Genomic DNA, 21,388 nt, shown 5'->3' on the forward strand with positions numbered 1-21,388 from the left:
GACCTTCACTCATCAAGTCCCCTCAGGGTTTTATATATTTCAATTAAGTAACCTCCGACACTTCTAAACTCCAGAGGATACAAGCCCAGCCTGTCTGCTTTATGAGGAAAGGCTAACCTGTTCATTCCAGGTATAGCCTAGTAAGCACAGACCTCAGAGACTTCACACGGAGGACACAATCCATTGTGCTGTGTGACTTTTATGCTCAATGGAACATATTCAAAACAGAGCTGGCTGTTCAAAATTGGGCATGTTTTAGATACTACAGGTCATAACCAACAGTATGTCACGTTGCTACAGAAGGCTGTGGAGGCCAGGTCATTGTGTATGTTTAAGACTGAGATAGATAGGTTCTTGAGTATCATGGGATCAGGATGAGAGAATGGGGTTGAGAAACCTATTAGCCATGATTGAATGGCGGGGCACATATGATGGGCTAAATGGCCTAATTTCTGCTCTTATGTCTTATGGTCTTAGAACTGAACTCAAATAGAAATTGTAACCTCATAACTTCGCATTTCCATCAGCAGACCAACCCTGGCTCAATGAGTGCAAGAGACAGTATCCATTATTGCAGGAGCTCCTCACAACAATGCTATAGATTCAACTATTTTCAGCCATTTTATCAATGACTTTCTCTCCATCATAATGTCATAAGTGAGGGTTACTTGCCAATGATTGAGTAATGTTCAATACCAATTACATCTCTTGAGATAATGAAGCATGCTGCATTGGCACAAAGCCAGACATAGATAACACCTAAACTTGGGCTGACAGTGGCAAATCATGTTCACATCCACAGAGTGCCAGATAATAATCTTCACCAACAAAGGATAATATAAATATCTCCTCTTCATGTTCAACAGTATTAGCAGCAGTTAATTCCTCACCATCTACAGCCTGGGAGTCACCATTAACGGAAAATTTAACTGGACAAGCCATATCAATATTTTCGCAAAGTGCGGTGCTGGAAAAGCACAGTAGGTCAGGCAGCATGTGAGTAATAGGACAGTCAATGTTTTGGGCATAAGCCCTTCACCAGGTATGTGGAGTGGAGATAAATAGGAGGGTGAGGATGGGGATGGGGCTGGGAGAAAGGTAGCTGGGCAGGCAATAGGTAGGTGGAGGTGGGGGTTGATTGTGATAGGTCAGTGGAGAGGGTAGAGTGGATAGGTGGGAAGGAAGATGGACAGGTAGGACAGGTCAAGAGGGCAGTGTCGAGTTGGATCTGGGATGAGGTGGGGGAGGGGAGATGAGGAAACTGGTGAAGTCGATGTTGATGCTGTGTAGTTGGAGGGTCCCAAGGTGGAAGATGAGGCGTTCTTCCTTCAGGCGTGGGGCGGCTAGGCGGCCCAGGACTTACATGTCCTTGGTGAAGTGGGAGGGGGAGTTGAAGTGGTTGGCCACAGGACGGCGGGGTTGTTTGGTGCGTGTGTCCCAGAGATGTTCCCTGAAACACTCCGCGAGTTCATGGAAGAATCATAGAATCCCTCCAGTGTGGATACAGGCCCTTTGGCTCAACAAGTCCACACTGACCCTCTGAAGAGTAACCCACCCAGACCCATTCCCCTACCCTATATGTACCCCTGACTAATGCACCTAACCTACACATTCCTGAACACTATGAACAATTTATCTTGCCTAATTCACCTAACCAGCACATCTTTGGATTGTGGGAGGACACTGGAGCACCTGGAGGAAACCCACACAGACACAGGGAAAATGGACCACACAGACAGACAGTCTCTAAAATTGAACCCGGGTCCCTAGTGCTGTGAGGCAACTGAGCCACCATGCCGCCCAGTTGGCATCCTGTTCCTCAACGTACAGGAGACCACATCCAGAGCAACGGACACAGTAGATGAAGTGTTTGGATGTGCAGGGACTTTCCCTCCATCCTCCTATTTATCTCTCAGCCCCCTTCCTCCCGCCCCACATTCCTGATGAAGGGCTTATGCCCAAAACGTTGACTCTCCTGCTCCTTGGATGCTGCCTGACCCACACCACATTTTCCAACTGACTGTCCGGCATCTGCAGTCCTCATTTTCTCCATAATCAATACTGTGGCTACAAGAGAAGCTCAAAGCCTGGGAATTCTACAATGAGTAACTCAACTTCTGACTCTTCAAAGTCTGACCATTATATACAAGACATAAAAATCAGACATGTAATGGAAGGCTCGCCACTTGCCTGGATGAGTGCAGCTCAAAAAGCACCCAAGAAGCTTGACACCATCTGGGACAAAGCAGCCCACTTGATCAGTACCACATCCACCACCTTAAACTTCTCTCTCTTCACCAACTGTCCACATCCACAAGATGCACTGCAACTACTCACCAAAGCTTCTTCAAACGTGCCTTCCAAACCAAAGATTACCACCATAAAGAGGCTTGGCAACACCACTGCCTGCAAGCCACTCACCACCCTGACTTGGAAATAGATCGCTGTTCCTTAAGCATCCATGATCTTGAGCTCCCTCCCTAACAGCACCATGGGACTGCAGCATTTCAAGCTGCTCATCAGCATTTTCTCAAAGGCAGTTCAGAATTGACAAAAAATGCCTGACAGGTATAAAAATACAATGTTAAAGGCAAAAAATATTGATGTAAAAACAAGATCAGAAAATGCTGGAAATACTCAGTTGGTCAGTTGATCCATGCAGAAAGGTAAATAGCATCAACAGAAAGAAGTTTAGCACACAGGTGTTGGAAACATAGGAGGCTCCTGAGCAGGAATCCTGAGCTGTGAGACGACGGCACTACCTGGGCACCTCAGGGGCTGCAAGGTTGCCTCAAGTGAGAGGCTGTTGTTAGCCTACACATGATTAATTCCTATGCCAGGGTAGATAGCAAGAGGTGATTTAGGATGGGGGGGGGATCCCATCTGCTGGATTGCTGTATTTTTTAATGCAGTGCTCTCTTCACAGCATATAGCCTCTAGCTCAGATTAACCTTGGGCCTGGTGCATTGGAACCGCGGGCCTCCCAGTTGGCAGAATGGTGGTGACATCGCAAAAACCTCCCCTAACTGCAGTCTTAACCTTGCAGGCTGGCTTGCCGTCTCGGAGCAAGCAGCCAACCCTTTTCCCAATGGCAACATTCCGGATGTCTGATTGTGACTCCTCTTTATTTTTCTGCCCCCATTACTTGCTGACAGGGACAGGGAAATTTCAGCTCAATGTTTCAGTTCTTTGAGCCTTGGGTTAACACTACTTCACTCTGTCTGACCTGCAGAGTACTTCCAGCATTTTAAGTTTCTAATTCATACAATGCAATCTTCAGACGTTTTTCATGCCAGTGCAATTTCAATTAGAGTTGGCAACTGGTAGTTTATTATCTGATGATACGTCATTTATCCTTTCACAGGATATGTACATCACTAACATTTATTGCCCTTCCCTATGAAACTCAAGAAGGTGGCGGTGAGTTGCCATGTGGTGTCCGTACCCAACGGTGCTGTTCAGAAGGGACTCACTAAAAGCACATGCACATTAATGGCCCATTCGAGGGTGGCAGTTCAGAGGCTTCTAGAGTTTTAAAAGGCCCATTTAGTCTAAAGGTAAAAAGAAAGCAGGAAAAGAGGAAAGTTTCGGGGAACAATGAGCAAAAGTTTCAACAAGGTAAAGAAATGTAAAATAATGCTGTGACAGAGAAGGAAGGTTGTTGCTTCGAGCCAAGTGGAAACATTGATTCCGCACCAACACATCTTTAATGTCAGCTGAAATGGAAATTGGACTGGCAGCGAATTCACAAAGGCAGGGTTCGGCTTGAGTGGATCTACCATAGTGAGGCCAAGAATGATGACAATCGAAGAAAGACAATAGTTGGAGCTATTAAAAGGTCAGAGAGAAAAATGAAGAAATATTAAACAGGGAACAATTTGATTCAAGGCTAAATGACAGACTTACCTGCTTGATCTTGTTCACCATACAAGGTATTCCAACTCCCTACGATCTCACATGGGTAGTCAGGATCATTGTGGAGTTTTTGCAATATTTGTTCCCTGTGGTCATTAACAAAGATTTTTTTTTCATCAAAAGACAAACAATCTAGATCTAGACACATCAAATGGATCCTTAAGTGGAACTAAATATCAATAGTGACAACCTACCACTTTAATATTTTATGAAAATGAAGAGGTCAGTTCCAAACAGCATGCAGCCCCATACTCTTGTTTCAATATGGGTAGGGCTCCAGTTTAACCATCAATTAGTTTGTGACTGTAGAAGTAGAGCAGGGCTTCCCAAAGTGGAGGTCAGGACCCCAAGTGGGATTGCAGGCTATCTATTCGGGTTACAACGGCTACAGTGGAGCCTGGAACAAGTTAGAGCAACTGGATCACCGTTGAAACAGGCTCCAACTCCCACAGTCCTCACCGAGAGGTTGTGACAATTTTCAAATGTCAAAATGTCACAATGGGGAAAAATGTTTGGAAGGCACTAAAACAGGAATAGCACCAAATATTGCCACTAATATTTGAACAGAAAATGAAACATTGTGAATGCTAGCAAGCTTGTAGTGCAAAGATTTATTCATAAATAATTTTCTAGGGTGTTAAGCTTTAGATGCTCCATAGCACAAAGTTCGGAGCACATTACTGTGAAGAAATCATGCTACATTTTTTTGAGTGAAATAATGGATTACGTTACTGAAGTGTGGTAAGGCAGATGGTAAATTTTCTTTGACACAAACAAGCATATCCTGAAAACACAAGAAGCTGACATCAAAGTAACTTATACAAATTCAAACAGACAAGCCTCCATCCGGATTATAATGCCTTTCTTTACTGAATCATGTTGACAAAGCATAAAAAATATCCTTGACTGTTTTGAAATTGATCATGCTGAATGCACAGTGGGTTTCTACAGAACCTCAATACTCTTTTCTCTGCTAGTTGCTCCAAAGAAGCCACAATAACCTATCGCCGTATGAACCTGCTGAAATGAGTCCAGTAAAAAAGATTAGACAAAATGCCCACATCCCAAGCACATGGAGGAAAGGCAAAGGTTACTGGGAACTGCTGGGACAATAGCCTAGTGACCCAATGATTGTGTAATTTCCAGCAAAACAAGTTCTGAAAATTAATCATTTGTGGGCTATCTTCCAAAAGTGTGGTAAAGTTCCAACTGCTTTTACCATGTTTACTTTTTACCTGCCACAACATGTTCCCCAAGTTTCACAACGTGTGAGTGATTTGTGAAGACCCCTAGAGCAGTTTCAAAAGCGACTAGAAAAGCGACTATAAAACAGCTGTTCAAAAAGTACAGGGGGCAAAAGAAAACTGACCACACGTTATGCTAGATCTTTGCTCCATCTTGATTGGGTCAAGTCCTCAGAGGTCTCTACTGCCTATGGTTGTAGAATTAACATCAGAACAAAGACTTCACTGGTTCAAGAAAGACAACTAGAGATGTGCATGAAATATTACTTTGTCGTCATGATTCACACTTGAAGATCAACTATTAGCGTATTTGGAGTGGGAGCACACAAGGGATAACCGAACACATGTTAATGGGAGAAGAGGTATGGTGGAGATAATGTTAGTGGGGTATAAAATATTTTTTATATTTTCATAATTGGAACACAATTAGTAGTTACATGTAAATATTCCTATAATGGGAGTCTAAAATACAAGATACTACACTTAAAACAACATGTAGAACTGACCATATGCATATATGTGACAAGTTGAAAGTAAACTATATCTAGATTAGAGTGGTGCTGGAAAAGCACAGCAGGTCAGGCAGCATCTGAGGAGCAGGAAAACCTTTCGCCCGAAACATCGATTTTCCTGCTCCTCGGATGCTGCCTGACCTGCTGTGCTTTTCCAGCACCACTGTAATCTGGACTCTGGTTTCCAGCATCTGCAGTCCTTGATTTTACCTAGTAAACTATATCTAGCTGATCAAAGACCTTATTTATTTTTCTACTTTATGAATATTAAAATGAATAGTATTACAGAAATTGAAATAAAAAGATGCACTTCCTATTTCTATTAAGTGCTGTGTCTTTATTGGGTCCTTATAGTTGGATAACTGTTGTAATTTTGTTTATAAGTTTTTCCCCATTTATAGGATGTTGCCGGAACTCGAGGGTTTGAGCTATAGGGAAAAGCCGAATAGGCTGGAAAAATTTTCCCTGGAGCATCGGACGCTGAGGGGTGACCTAACACGGGTTTATAAAATCATGATGGGCATGGATAGGATGAACAGCCAAGGTCTATTTCCTGGACGGGGGAATTCAAAACTAGAAGGCCTTGGTTGAAAGTGAGAGGGGAAAGATTTAAAAGGGATCTAAGGGGTAACTTTTTCATGCAAAAGATGGTGTGTGCTGCCAGAGGAAGTAGTCAATGCAGGTACAATTACAACATTTAAATCTGGACAAGGATATGAATAGGAAAAGTTTAGAGAGATATGGGCCAAAGTCAGATTGGGAGATCCAGTCAGCATGGATGAGTTGGATCAAAGCGTCTGTCTCTGTGCTGCATGACTCTCCGACTATAAATCAGATTTGAGTAATTTGACAATCTATTACGTTAATAAATCCAACTTCTCTACATGACAAAGAACTGGATTTGTGATTCTGCGAGTAGAATAAGGTAAATGAATTTACATATGAACAATTGGAGCTGGTTAATAGCAGTTTATAATCTGATTATAACAAGCTCCATAAAGCATCTTTCATTTAACTATTTTTGAGGTATTTTATATAATCCAGAAATGCTGCAAGTATTTCTGGCCGAAAAAAATGGACTTTACATTTAAAAATTCCAATAAGAAAATCAGCAACCCTGGGGAATGTGGTGGTACGGAAGAATTCATCTCGGTAACACACAAAATGTTGCATCGTACTTGCTTTAGAGACAGTGACCACTGTATAAATACAATCACGTTAAGATGTAAAGAACTTACGATAAGTTGTTGTACACGTCCAGACATTCTGGCTTCACGTTATGAACTAAGACAAAAATTAAAAAAAAACATTCAGCTTGAGTTGAACAATCAGTTGATTTTTAATACAGTGATAAAGTTTAGTCTGAGTGGTTTGCACCTACACTGCATTTTATACAAGCTGCTGGTCTCCTTTTTGGAAAGAAGATTGGAGTGAGCATCTTTTCTCTGATTAACTTTGTGGACAAATAACGATCTAAACCATCCTTTGTCCTGTTCCTCTCCTTTGCTATTTGCTCTGAAAGAAAACAGACAGAGGTTCATGTGTGTTTATATGGAAACAGAGAAGAGGAATTTAATGGTTACTTCTGCCTTGCACTGAAGTGGAAAATACTTCAGACAAAAAACATGCTGCTCCAAACATTACAGGGTGACAGAATCATTTCTAGACTTCAGCTGTAGAACGAGAGGTCTGAATTTTCCCAAAAATTGGCATTATCTTTAAACCCCAGCTACACATCATTTCAACTGCTTTACAACTTGGTGTGAGTTAGCCAATGTGGTGTCCATGGTCTGAAGGAACATGCCACAATGCCTCAAGTAGGTTAATGACCTGTGCTCCGCAAGGGTAACATAAACACCTTCTCTCTGCTACTCAAACTCTGCCATTGCTTCCACTTCCCATCAAGTCTCATGGTCTACCAATCTAACTACTGCACTCAGCTCCTTCCCTCTGTCTCCAGGTTCTGTCCCCTACTAACCCTTTCTGCCCTCTGCACTTTTAACTTACTCACTTGTGACACCTCAATACATGTTGTGACTGAGACTGTGAGCATCCAAATGAGTGCAGAGTGATCACAAAGAAAGCAAGCCAGCAGCCCTGAGGTACACCCTGTTATGGTGCATGTCAGGGATTGGGGGTGGGGGGTGCGCAGGTACCTGTGCCTGAACACAGAGCAGCAGGGCAGTAGCAATGTAATGTAGAATGCCCAGGAGCTCCAAAGCACAATACTGAAAGGTTGAACTACAATATAATTGAGTCCCAAATGTGCTGTGATTATGAGGTGGAGCTAATCTTTTGCCAATGGTAACCTCCATGGACAGAGGGTGTGGGTGGTTGCAATCCATGGAGTGTGCCCTGAGGTGTTGGGGTATACTGACCAAAGTGGTCACCTGGAGATGGCACTAGTGAGCAGCAGCCACCTAGTACCAACTCAGGCTTTTATGGTGGGAATTGTCACTGTCTAGTTTCTCTCCACTATTTGGGAAAATAGCAAACCGCATATAAGGTAAGAATTTGTTTTATTTTTTTTTTTCTTTCTTTTTTTTGTTGTTTTTTTGTTTTGTTTTTTTTTCCTTTAACCCCCACACTACCACCTAAGTGCGGTAGTGCTTATTTTTATCCCCTGCACCCATAGTGTGTGTGTGCAGGTGTGAGACACAGTGAAAGACACAAAGTGCACAAATCTTTATTCAATTTCCACCACCAGGAAGATAGGAAAAACACCCGGGTGGCCAGTGACGAGCACTGCCCTTCAAACCACAGGGCAATGCTGTGTGAGCAAAACAGTGAAGGGGAGGGTAGGGACTAAATCAAAATAGAGTTGGAGGGGGAAATGATGCACTCCACTCCCTGCGGCGCCCACCTCTCCCTGAACGACTCCAGGGTGTCGGTGGACACTGCGTGCTCCTTCTCCAAGGACACCCGGGCTCTAACGTAACCCCGGAAGAGGGGCAGGCAGTCGGCCCTAACGACCCCCTCCACGGCCCGCTGCCTGGACCTGTTGATGGCCAGTTTGGCCAGGCCCAGGAGCAGACCCACGAGGAGGTCCTCGGACCTGCCCTCCCTCCTCCGTACCGGGTGCCCGAAGATCAGGAGCGTGGGACTGAAGTGCAGCAGAATTTGTTTTATTCATTCAGAGGATGTGGGCTTTGATGGCCAGGGCAGCATTAATTGCCCTTCCCTAGTTGCTCTTGAGAAGGTGGTAGTGAGCTGCTTTCTTGAACCGCTGATATCCATTAGGTGTAGGAACACCCAGAATACTGTAGGGGGCTCTGGGTTTTTAACCCTGTGACTCTGAAAGACTGGCAATATATTTCCAAGTCAGGATGGTGAGGGGCTTGGAGGGAAACTTGCTGGTGGTGATGTTCCCATAAATCTGTCTACTTTGTGACTGTGGGTTTGGAAGGTACTGTCTGGGGAGTTTTGGTGAATTTCTGCAGTGCATTTTGTAGATGGTACACGCTACTGCGACTGAATATCAGTAGTGGAGGGAGTGATTTTATTTGTCGACATGGTGCTAATTAAGCTAATATGCTTTGTCTTGGGTGGTGCCAAGCTTCAAGTGTTGTTGGAGCTGCATTCATCTGGACAAGTGGGGAATATTCCATCACACGTCTGACTTGTGCCTTGTAGATGTCGGACAGGCTTTAGGGAGTCAGGAGGGAGTTATTTGCTGCAGAATTCTTAGCCTCTGACCTGCTCTTGTAGCCACAGTATACGAATGGTTGTTCAGTTCAGTTTCTGGTCAAGGGCAAGCCCCAGATGTTGATACTGGAGGATTCAGTGATGGCAATGCCATTGAATGTCAAGGGATGGCGGTTAGATTCTTTCTTATTGGAGAAAGTCATTGCCTGATACGAGTGTGGCATGAATGTTCCTTGCCACTTGTCAACCCAAACTTGGATATTATCCATGCCTTGCTGAACTGCTGAGGATATATGCATTTTGCTGAAGATTGTGCAATCATTAGCAAACATCCACACTTCTGACCTTACAAGGGAGGGAGGGTCATTGATGACACAGCTGAAGATGGTTGGGCCCAGGACATTACCCATTCTGCAGAGATATCCTGCAGCTGAGATGACTAGCCTCAAACAACCACTCTGATCTTCCTTTGTATCTGGTATGGACTCCCAACCAGCAGAAAGATTTGCCCGATTCTAGTTTTACGAGAACTCCTGCTGCCACACTCATTCAAATATCAACAGCAGTCACTCTCATCTCTGGAGTTAAGCTCTACTGTCCATGCCTTGTAATGATGTCAGCAGCTCAGTGGTTCTGGTGGAACTCAATCCGGGTATTACTGAGCAGATTCTGTTTTTATTCATTTGTAGGACGTGAGCATTGCTGGCTAGGCTGTAGTCATCCTGAGAAGGTGGTGGTAGGCTGCCTTCTTGAACCGCTGCAGTCCATGTGCTGTAGGTATACCATTAGGGAGGGATTTCCAGGATTCTGACCCAGCGACAATAAAGGAACAGTGATATATTTCCAAGTCAGGATGGTGAGTGGCTTGGAGGGGAACTTGAAGGTGGTGGAGCTCCCACGTATCTGCTGTCCTTGTCCTTCTAGATAGAAGTGATTGGGCATGTAAAAGGTGCCATTCAAGTATTTTTGCTGAATTTCTGCAGTCCATCTTGTAGATTGTACACACAGTTGTTACTGAGCGTTGGTGGTGGAAGGAGTGGTTGTTTGTGGAGGTGGTGCCAATTAAGCTGCTTTGTCCTGGGTGGTGTTGAGCTTCTTGAGTATTGTTGGAGCTGCACCCATCCAGGCAAGTAGAAAGTATTCCATCACACTCCTGGCTTGTGCCTTATAGGTGATGGATTGGCTTTGGGGAGTCAGGAGGTGAGTTACTTGCCGCAGTATTCCTAGCCTCTGACCTGCTCTTGTAGTTATTGTATTTATGTGGCAATTCCAGTTGAGTTTCTGGTCAATGTTAACTCCAAGGATGTTGATAATGGGGGATTCTGTGATGCTAATGCCTTTGAATGTCAAGGAATGGTGGTTAGATTGTCTTTTATTGGAGATGATTATTGCCTGGCATGTGTGTGTGCAATGAAGGTTGCTTGCCACTTGTCAGCACAGGTTTGGACATCATCAAGATCTTCTTGCATTTGAACTTGGACTGCTTCTGTATCTGAGGAGTCACAAACATTGCACAATCATTGCCAAATATCCACACTTTTGCACTTATGATGGTTGTAAGGTCATTGAAGAAGCAGCTGAAGATGGCTGGCCTCAGGACACTACCCCTGAAGAACTCCTGTAGAGACACCTTGGAGCTGAGGTGACTGACCTTCAACAACCATGACCATCTTCCTATGTGCCAAGGATGACTCCAAGGCGCTGTTTGATAGCACTGTTGCTGACACCTTCTAACACTTTGCTGATGATGGAGTAAAGTCTGATGGGATGGTGATTGGCTGGGGTGGACTGGTCTTGCTTTTTCTGTACAGGGCATACCTGTGATAATTTTTCACATTGTCAGATGGATTCCTGTGTTGTAGCTGTCCTGAAATAGCTGTGCAGCAAGTTCGTGAGCACATGTCATCAATTCTATCACCATTACCTTTGCAGTATTGAGTGCCTCCAGCCATTTCTTGATATCACATGGAGTGAATCAAATCGTCTGAAAACTAGTGATGCTGGGGACCACTGGAGGTGGCAAAAATGGATAATCCACTTGGCACTGCGTCAGCCTTATCTTTGACACTGATGTGCTGGGCTCCTCCATGAATGAGGATGGGGAGGTTAAAGTGAGTTGTTTAATTCCACCACCATTTGGGACTGGTTGTGGTGTCACAGCAGAACTTCAATCTGGTCCATTGGCTTTGGATTCACTTAGAATATGTAATCATGAGATGTGAATGCAGACACATAGGGCTCCCACCAATCACCTAAGAGATTCTCTTCCAGCCATTAAAATCTTGGATGAAAGTCGAACTTGTTTTCACAATATCAGGAAGCTCAATGTTTCATGTGATCCTAATTGGTTCACCACTGCATGTGTTGTTCAGGGCCCCGAAAAATTCCATGCATACAGACAGGAGAAAGTGAGGACTGCAGATGCTGGAGATCAGCGTCGAGAGTGTGGTGCTGGAAAAGCAAGCAGGTCAGGCAGTATCCGAGGAGCAGGAGAGTCAACATTTTGAGTATAAACCCTTATGTCCGAAATGTCGATTTTCCTGCTATTCAGATGCTGCCTGACCTGCTGTGCTATTCCAGCACCACAATCATGCATACAGACAGCAAGTATAAGATCAGACAGATTCAATCGCCTCCCCACCTTGCCCACTTTCACATGTGGGGGCCAGGTATAGGATAGGAGGATCAGTGCAGCAATGTTCACATAGTATTTATTCAATTGCTTGTGCGACATTAATTTGGTTGCATGAAACAAGAAAAAATTGTGTCCTCTTAAAAATTTGCCACATTTTCCTGGACAATATTAAAGATGCACTGAAGTCTGTTTCATTCTTTTCAGAAATGTCTACAATACCAGGATTGTGATCTGAGCAAATACTTGGAAAGATGAGAACAAATAGGTCGCAAGGAGGTTAGTTGTCCGGTTTGAATAAGATAGTGCAGGTAAACGGATCAAAGGTTGATTAGTATCCTTGGTTTGACATATTTGCCCTCAGTGATCCAAAGGCATTCTCGTTGTATTTATTCTCTATACAAAACACAACTATTTAATTAAGTTGCAAATATGTTGGAATAGTTCACAATGCAACACAAAGCTTCCACACATTTACCTCAATTGAGATTTTATAAAAATCTATTTCAGTAAATGCAAACTACATAATTTTTTTTTGTGGAACTTAGGCTTACCTCCTGTTGAATTCATACCTTAAATTAGCAATCTCACATTAATCTCTACCAAATGCTACGCACAGTTAGAGGATTCATTATCCTGTGGACTGATTTCAATCTGACAGTATCCAAGAACAAATAACATGTGTGCTCTGAAATACATTCAGTGCTCTGTTCTTCTGGAGAGTTAATTTAATGTTGGGTTATTAAGATAAAAGCATTTGCTCTACCCAAACATTATAAAGGGTTATTTTAGTAACAGTGTGCTATCTTTTTGGCAAAAATTAATGGTCCCTGTCTCTGGGCTACATTTACAAGGTTTAAAAGCATGTGATTTTAAGATATCTCCCTCAAAACTACTTACAGCAAATGCATGTTCAGAAACTGCCTTCTTTTCATGCAGCTTTATTTGGTGAATATCAGAAAAAAAAGCTAATAATTGATTACTACCAGAAACGTGTTTGAAGTTACGCAAAGTATAGAAACAATTATGTTATGTCAATAGGCCTCAGAATCATTCAATCAGTGTAGCTTCATCTGAGGCTCTTGTCAGAAACCAACCAGCTATTCAATCAGATCATGGGTGTGTAGGGGGTAGTAGTGGCTTAATGTTTTTGTTAGATGCAAAACAGAATATTAAACAAAGCTGGCACATGACGCAAGCTGGGCAATGAGTCATTAAAATATGAAATGATGGAACAGAGGAAGAAGAATATTAAAAATATGTGCTGCAAACATTGTATAATTGCTGAAGCTCTTCAGCAACTGAGACTTGTTCCCTTGTCTATGCTGGAATAAAATCTTTGCTTACTCTACCCCTATAGATTCAAGAGTGGTCTTTCCAACTCAACAACTGATCAAATTTAACACCATTTTCCTGCTTGCACCAATAGCTTTGGCTGCCCTGTGAACATTCTCTGAACTGCTTCCAATGCAGGTACCTATCTTCATAAATCACATCAGAACTGCATGCAGGATTTCAGGTGTGATCTCACCAAGAGCCTGTATAGTAAATGCAAGAATTCACAACATTTACACTAATAGCCCCTTGCAATAAAAGCTAACACTCTATTCTCCTTCTTAATTAATTGCTGTGCCTGCAGGCTAAATTGCTGTTATTCATGTACAAACGCACTCTCATCCTCCTGAACACAGCATTCTGCAGTCGAAAAGCGTGGTGCTGGAAAAGCACAGCCGGTCAGGCAGCATCTGAGGAGCAGGAGAATCGACGTTTCAAGCATAAGCTCTTCATCAGGAATGAGGAGGTGGCCTGAGAGGGCTCAGAGAAAAATGGGAGGGGGCTGGGAGGAAGGTGGCTGGGAATGCGATAGGTAGATGGAGGTGAGGGGTGATGGTGATCGGTTAGAAAGGAGGGTGGACGGGATAGGTGGGAAAGAAGATGGACAGGTGGGACAGTTCAAGAGGGTGGTGCTGAATTGGAAGGTTGGATCTGGGATAAGGTTGGGGGAGAGGAAATGAAAAAAAAACTGGTGAAATTTACAATGATCCCATGTAGTTGGAGGGTCCCAAGGCGTTTGGATTAACTGGCCTATGCTCTCTAGCTTCCTTGCTTAAATGGTGATGTTACACTTGTGGTTTTCCAATTCACTGGGACCTTTCCAGAATTCTGAGAATTTCGGAAGGTAACAACTGATGTATTCACTATCTCTACAGCCACTTCTTTTAAAGACCCTAGGATGCAGGCCAGCAGATCCAGGGGACTTGTCAGTCCACCTCCCTATACTTAGCTTTAGTGATTACTCTAAGTTCCTCCATCCCTCTTGCTCCACAGATTTTAGACAATTCTTAGATGACTTTTGTGCCTTGTAACATAGAGACAAGTATACAAAGTCTCTGTTTGTATTGTATTACTAATTTTGTAGTCTTGTTGTGTAGGGAATTAAAGTTTACATTAGCTACTTTTATCTTTTTAAATACTTGTAAAAACTTTGGTTGCTCATTTCAAAAAGGTTTGCAAAGATTTTCGCATTCTAATTTCTCCTTTCTTTTACTCATCCTTTGACAGTTTCTAAAATTTTCCAATACCTGGTGCGCCACTAATCTTTACACAATTTAACATATTTTCAATAATTTGATTCCTTTTTTTATCTTCCTTAGTTCGCCACATATAGATCATCCTTCTTGTAGAATCTTTTGTTCTCAATGGAATATATTTTTTGTTGAGAGTTGTGGAATGTCTCCTTAAATGCTTGCCACTGCTTCTTCACTGTCTTGCCATTTAACCCGTTCCACTTTAACCAGCTTGGTTGTCTTCCCCATCTAATTGCTTTTATTTCAGTTTAAGCCACTAGTTTTAGACTCTGATTTCTCACCATCAAACTGAATGTGAAAGTCTGTTGTATTATTATCACTCTTACCTACAGGGCCCCTTGCTATGCGATCACTAATTCATCTCTTATTACACAATATCAGGACTAAAATAGATGTTCACTGGTGGGTTCCAGAATGGATTGTTCTACGATGCTAGCCCAAATACAGTCTTTGAACTTATGCTCCAGGCTATCTTTGCCAATTTTAATTGTCCAATCACTATAAAGATACTTCTCCTGCTTCTCCTCCTGATATTTCTCAAAATGAAGAGGATGTCACATTGAAGAAAAGGATTGCTCACAATTATTGTACTTCCTTTCTTACAACACCCATTATTTCTTCAAATATACTCGTGTCTTACAGTGTTGTTAGAGAATCCATAACCTACTCCTACGCTGACTTCTTCCTCTTGCTATTTCTTATATCCTATTTTCACCCATATGCATTGTATTCCTGCTCATTTGTGTAAAGATGACTTTTCATGATTATGCAATCTCATCCTTTAGTAACAGAGCTACCTTGCGTCCTTTGTATTTCTCCCCATTCTTCCGAGATACCAAATACCCTTGATTTTCAGTTAGTTTAGGTCACACCGCAACCACGTCTCCGCAAACCTCCTTTAAGCTGAGGATGTTACCAAAACCGGAAACCTATAGTTAACAGCAGAATGGCTATTTAAATGAACATACTATTTCATTTAAATTGTTAAATGACCATGCAGCTCTATTACACAAATTGGTTGTCCAACTCTTGTCTCATTTTCATTAATATTGGAAGTAGTCAGCTTCAGGATGGGTTTCTTTCCTGTTCCAGCCTTTCTACATTTTGATCCCTGACATGAATCCAATGTGCTCATTTTTGAAAGTTATCCAGTCTGTATATTAAAGCGCTTGAGGGGTATAAAGATTACACATTTTCGATAAACCAACTAGTACTCTTTTTTATGCTGATTGAAAGAACACTGTAGACAGTAACATCAAATAATTTCAAGACGGTAATCAGAAGGAAATATCATTTATCTGAAATGTCTTCAAAGAACTGCCACTGAAAAAAAGCTAAACTAAGAATATGATTACTTAACTCTTACATGAACGGAATTTCTTAAACACAAAGCTGTCAAGCATAGTTTGCTGCTGTAAATCATCTACATGTTTATCAATTTAGTCTGGTACTTAAGTCATTGCTGCAACCAAGATTAATCATCCTCTTAACATTTGAATATTCTTTCATGGGAGTATTTGATGCCAATCCCTAATTGAAAAGGTGATTGTGCTAATGAGCCAACTTCTTAATATGATGAGGACACTCACTGACATTATCAAGTGAGTATTTGGAGGTGAATGTACAGATCATGGTCTTCCCATGCATTTACAGCCCTTGTATTTCTAGGTGGTAGAAGCTGGAGGTTGGGAAGGTGCCAAAGGACCTTTGATACAGTGCGAAAGCACATCCTGTTGTGCAGGAAGTGAATATCTAGATTGGCGATGTGATGCCAATCTTGATGCACTCATCCTGCAGATTTGAGATGACAAAGAACTCCCCTGTCTTCTGGAATATGATGATTGGAACTACCTTCAAGAAGTGGGATAAATCACAGCATGGACACTTTTGAGGTACTTCCCTGTTGTCCATAGCTGGAGGAATTCTGGCACATTCTCCTGAATCGCCTACTTCCTGTAGCTGAAGAAATCCTCCAAGAGACACAATGTGGCTTTAGACTATTTGTACAAACTTTTGAAGCAGTGTTTGTGTCCAGACTAATCCAGAAGAAAAAGTCGAGAGAACATCAAGAACACTTTACTGGAATCATTGACCCTACTGAAGCATTTAAAACAGCAAATCATAAGGCTGTATGGTTTGTGCTCCAAAGATTTGGTGTCCAATTCCTGCACTGTTTTAGCAATGACGTGACTGAAACTGTCTTGAGTGGGAGAACTGAAACAAATGGCTTCAAAATCCAACTGGCATCAAGCAAGGCTATGTAAGAGCCTCCATATTATTTACAATCTACCTGACAATGTCATTCACCTCAAAGATAAACTGCCCTCTGATGTGAGTATTAAATACATCCTAAATAGAAAATTATTTTACCTCTGTTGCCTCTGTGCCAAAATTGAACTGACCACCACAGACAGTAGTGACTTGCAGTTTGCTGATGACTGCGGTGTCACTGTTCATTCTGCAACAGGTTTGCAGGTTACGAATGATCTCTTCTATTCTGCAAACAAGAAATTTGACCTGTTCTTAAACTTTGCCAAAATACTCATATATTCAACCTGGTTAGTCAAATATTCCACCTCCCATATACGTTGAAGGAAAGATTCTGGAATATATTGAACATTTCTGATAACTATGTAGCCAGCTCTCGCTATATCGAAGAGATTCAACTGCAGTTCTGTGTCAACTCAACCTTCCACAAAAACGATAATGACTGTCTGACAATAAAAGATCTTCACAAGTTAACAGAAGTCTAAGGCATAGCTGCTGTCGTCTTCAGTGTCTTTCTTCTTCTGGCTGAGGATCTCCCTGGGTCATATTCTTTCTTTTTACTGCGAATATGTTGCATATGAAAAGGTACTTTTGATAGAGAGTGTTTGCTAATTTCTTGGGACTCTCTCCTGATGGCAGTTGTTCTCTCTCCAATTTTCAAAATGCCTGCATTTTTATACTCCCTACATTGGATTGTCTCATGGGCAAAACAATAAATTCAGACTTGATTGGGTTTTAGTATCCTGGGGCATAATTTAAACTAATTGATTAAATTTGAATTGTTGTCAAAACAGCAAACAAAACTCAGGTATCCATTTCACAGCCAAACGTTACATATTTTCAATTTTCCAGTGCACTCTGGGACTGCCATTTAGTCATTTACACAGATGCTTGTAAATTCTCAGTTCAGAACAGCATTTACTCTCTCAAAGATATAGTACATGCCTTCAACTTCATAACAGACCAAAAATCTGTAGGTGAGGAATTGTCCTATTAATCACATGAAGCCCAAGGCAGAAACTTGCAACTCTGAGTCAACATTATTTTTGAATCAAAGGACAACCAATGATGATGGACTGGTGATCAAGTTGACTATTTGCTGCACGATATACATCCACGCATGTAGGCAGTATTCCATCACACTGACTTGTGTCTTATAAATGATGGAATGTCGCTGGTGAATCAGGAGACTAGGTGCTCATTTCAGAAGTCCCAGCCTCTGACCTGTTCTCATAGTCACTAGTTTTTATACAATTGGCCAGTTTGGTATCTTGTCAATTGTAACCCCAGGATCTTGATAGAAAGAATGCCACTGAATATCAAGGAGACATAGTTAGATTGTGTCAGCCTTGAGATTGTCATTGCCACTTATGTGACACCAATGTCACTTGTCACTTATTAGCTCAAACCAGAACACTGTCCATATCTTGCTGCATACGGACTGCTTCAGGATGAGGTAGGGTGCTGAATGTTTTGCAGTCATTAGCATTAATCATATAATGAAGGGAAGGCCATTGAAGAAGCAGCTGAAGATGGCTGAGCCTACGACATTATCCTGAGTAACACCTGCAGAAGTGTCCTGGCACTGAGATGACTGGGCTTCAAAATCACAACCATCTTTCTTAGTTGAACATATGACTCTAACCACCAGTGAGTTTCTCTCAATTTCTAGAGTTCAGTTTTGCCAGTCATATCAAGCCCTTCTCTCACCTCACCTCATAATTATGCTTCAAATGGATATGATTGAACTGTATGTTTTCCTCAAAAATAAATGACTATGTAATCTGGATTACTCTTCACACAAAATCTTCTTTCAGTTAAAGCATCTGAAGAAGCCCAAAATATAACAGAGTTTAATGGATTTTCTTCAGAACATTTAAAATTGGCTTTGCATTGAACTGTTGTTCAAAACTAATGTTCAGTCAGTTTCTGAATTTTTCAGAAACCTTGCACTGCTTATCTAGACTTAGGTGTCAGGCCATGATCTCAAACCTGAGCTGAGGTCCCTGATCTTTGATATTCATCCAATACCATACACTTTAATGGTCTATCCATTTCCCATTTTCTCTGGCCTGTAACATCAGTGTGCATTTGAAAACAGATTCCTACCTAATCAAAACAAAACTGGGTCATGGCATAAGCTGACTCCCAAACTAGTTCACCTGCCTTCTCGATGGATTCTCACTCTATATTGTTCCAGTGTTAGTTTGAGCCATGTGGGTGGATTCAGGTTGCATTTACACTCTAACTGATGGTGGGGTGAAACAAACCTCCTCCACAAATACCACAGATATAGTCCGAATGTTCCCTCAGTGAGAGACAATAACAATGATCAAGCTACTTAAACAGAAAAGCATGACAATTTTTTTGAACATCATGCTGGAAAGGGGGCAATGTTTTCATGGTCTGTTCACCACAATTTAAAAACAAAATGCAGGTGTGAATTTAGTCAAAATCTGGTTCAGAATTAAATTAAAATTCAGAAATAAATTTGGTAACATTTATTTGGCGGGGGGGAGGTGGATTATAATTCAAATACTCCAATGCACATTGAAGTTGTTTGGCTAAGAACAAAATGTTGAGTAAATATAACTGACGAAGTAAGAACCTTGTTAGAACTATGGCATCTGTGTAAATCATCACAGGATTCAAATGTTTACAATTTGACAGCATTTTGAAGGAGAATGGTTGTGTTGCCTTTGAATGAGATGTATTAAACACGCCGATAAACATCCCTCACAGAGAAAGGCCATTCCCTTCAGCACTGGCAGCTGTACCGCAGGAGCTCGCAGTTAACAGAGTGAGCTCAGGGACAGAGGCGCTGGCGACAAAGCCCCCGCATTACCTGCTCAAAGTCAATGCCACCGAACTTCGCGTTAACAGTGTCGGCGATCTCCACATCCGAACAGGCCACATCGCCGCCATCTTCTTGTTTTTTTTCCCCCTCTTTCCCACCCCCCTCTCTCTCTCTCTCTGTGGCTAGAAAGGTCGGCGTTTTGTGTGTTTTTCTTCCAAGGTCTGCCAAAGTCCTCTCGGCGAATGTCGTTCAGCGAGGGAACGTGAGCGCCACATCAGTGCACATAGGCAGGAAATGGAAAATGCGCTGGCCCTGTTCCTGTCTCATTGTGTTTAATGTCTATCTTTCGGTGTTTTGGAAATAATGTCCAAATAGTACAGCACCTCCAATGTAGTGTGCATGAGGTCTACCTGCAATGAATCTGTGTCAATAACATTTTCATCAGACAATTATGTTTTAAAAATTACATTGTGAATAAAGTGTATTTGAAATATTTATTTTGCACACATTTTTGGGGATAAAATTAAGTATCTCGTTCTTCTTTGGGTTGGTTTTTTACACTGAAAACGGTCAAACGAACTTTCTTAAAGCATTTTGTCTAGGTCCTCAGGATAGTTTGCATGAATACCAGATCAAGGGCAAAGGTTCTACCAAATAAAGTCCACTTATCAACTAACTGGCATTGCCTTTGTGTGTAGTGTAAGTCTTTCCCCATTAACTGGCATTCTTCCAAACTGTCAAGATGAAAAGCCTCACAAAATGCACCTTTTTTACAGCAATGTTCAAACTTTGTATTTCCAAAGGACCATTGGCAAAGATAATATGGCTTACCATTACTTTTGTGTGATTGGTACACCAGATTTGGGTAATGGGCAACATAGTTAAACATGAATATCCAAACATTGATATCCTCTTGTTGTAATATTAACCATTGGTTTTGTAAATGAGAATCTTTGGAGTATTTGCAATTATGTGCAATAATTAGTACAGAGTTATTGTACCTGTATGGTAGAGCCATGGCAATTCAATAGTGAAGTCTTACATTATTGTTGAAAAATGATACATGCAGTTAAAGCTCTACGTCTTTAATTTATCAGGATCAATGCAAAAAATGGCAATTTTAAAAAATTTCTAATTTAGGATATTTTGTTCTGATCTCACCTCTTGCTTGACAGTGCATGCCAATGCGATTTTCATGGGAAGGTGGCAATGAACAAACCAGAGTCAGAGCCACCACCTCTGCAAACGTGTCTGAGCTGGGAACAGAGATAGCCAGATGCCAAAGGTGAGAGATGAGAAGGCCCACATTCATTCATTGAAATAGAGGTTAATTCTATAATTGAATGTATGGCACCCTTCATCACTCATGTTCCCTCTAAGCTCCATCAAAATTCCTATGTGCCCTCCATGATCCCATTCTCTCCCATATCTCTCAAGCCCATCAAACCAGCCTTGCTAATTTATCCCCTCACCCCCTCACCCCCTCACCCAGTATTCACCGTGGAACGAACTCTTGACCAATTGAATAATGATAGGTCATCTTTGCTTATTTAGTTATATCATGAGCATTCAATTAATCATCAATTCAAATTTCACTTAAAAAGAATTACTCCCCCTAAAACTTCATACACCATCAATCAATTGCACAGTCATTCAAAGATCTCAGAAAACCCTGCCTTTTAACTGCTCCAAAATCTGTGAAATAAACAAAGCCATTTAAAAAGCTCTTTAAAATACTTTAATGTTTTTAACTACACATAAAACCATCAAGCAAAGCTCACCGTCCT

General features: G+C 41.7%; 1 protein-coding gene across 1 annotated transcript in view; it reads right to left on the minus strand.

The window, feature by feature from the left end:
* The window catches only part of nipsnap1 (nipsnap homolog 1 (C. elegans)), a 39,657-nt gene extending 19,761 nt beyond the window's left edge, over positions 1-19,896 (minus strand). Inside the window, exons 1-4 of the mRNA XM_072587367.1 lie at positions 19,650-19,896; positions 7,053-7,186; positions 6,910-6,955; positions 3,907-4,001 (exon numbers count right to left, since the gene is read on the minus strand). Coding sequence (XP_072443468.1) covers positions 3,907-4,001; positions 6,910-6,955; positions 7,053-7,186; positions 19,650-19,729 — 355 coding nt within the window. The 5' untranslated portion in view covers positions 19,730-19,896. The remainder of the gene's footprint in view (positions 1-3,906; positions 4,002-6,909; positions 6,956-7,052; positions 7,187-19,649) is intronic.
* Between the last annotated feature and the right edge of the window lie 1,492 nt (positions 19,897-21,388).

The sequence above is a fragment of the Chiloscyllium punctatum genome, chromosome 17, assembly GCF_047496795.1.
Source record: "Chiloscyllium punctatum isolate Juve2018m chromosome 17, sChiPun1.3, whole genome shotgun sequence".
Lineage (NCBI taxonomy): Eukaryota > Metazoa > Chordata > Chondrichthyes > Orectolobiformes > Hemiscylliidae > Chiloscyllium > Chiloscyllium punctatum.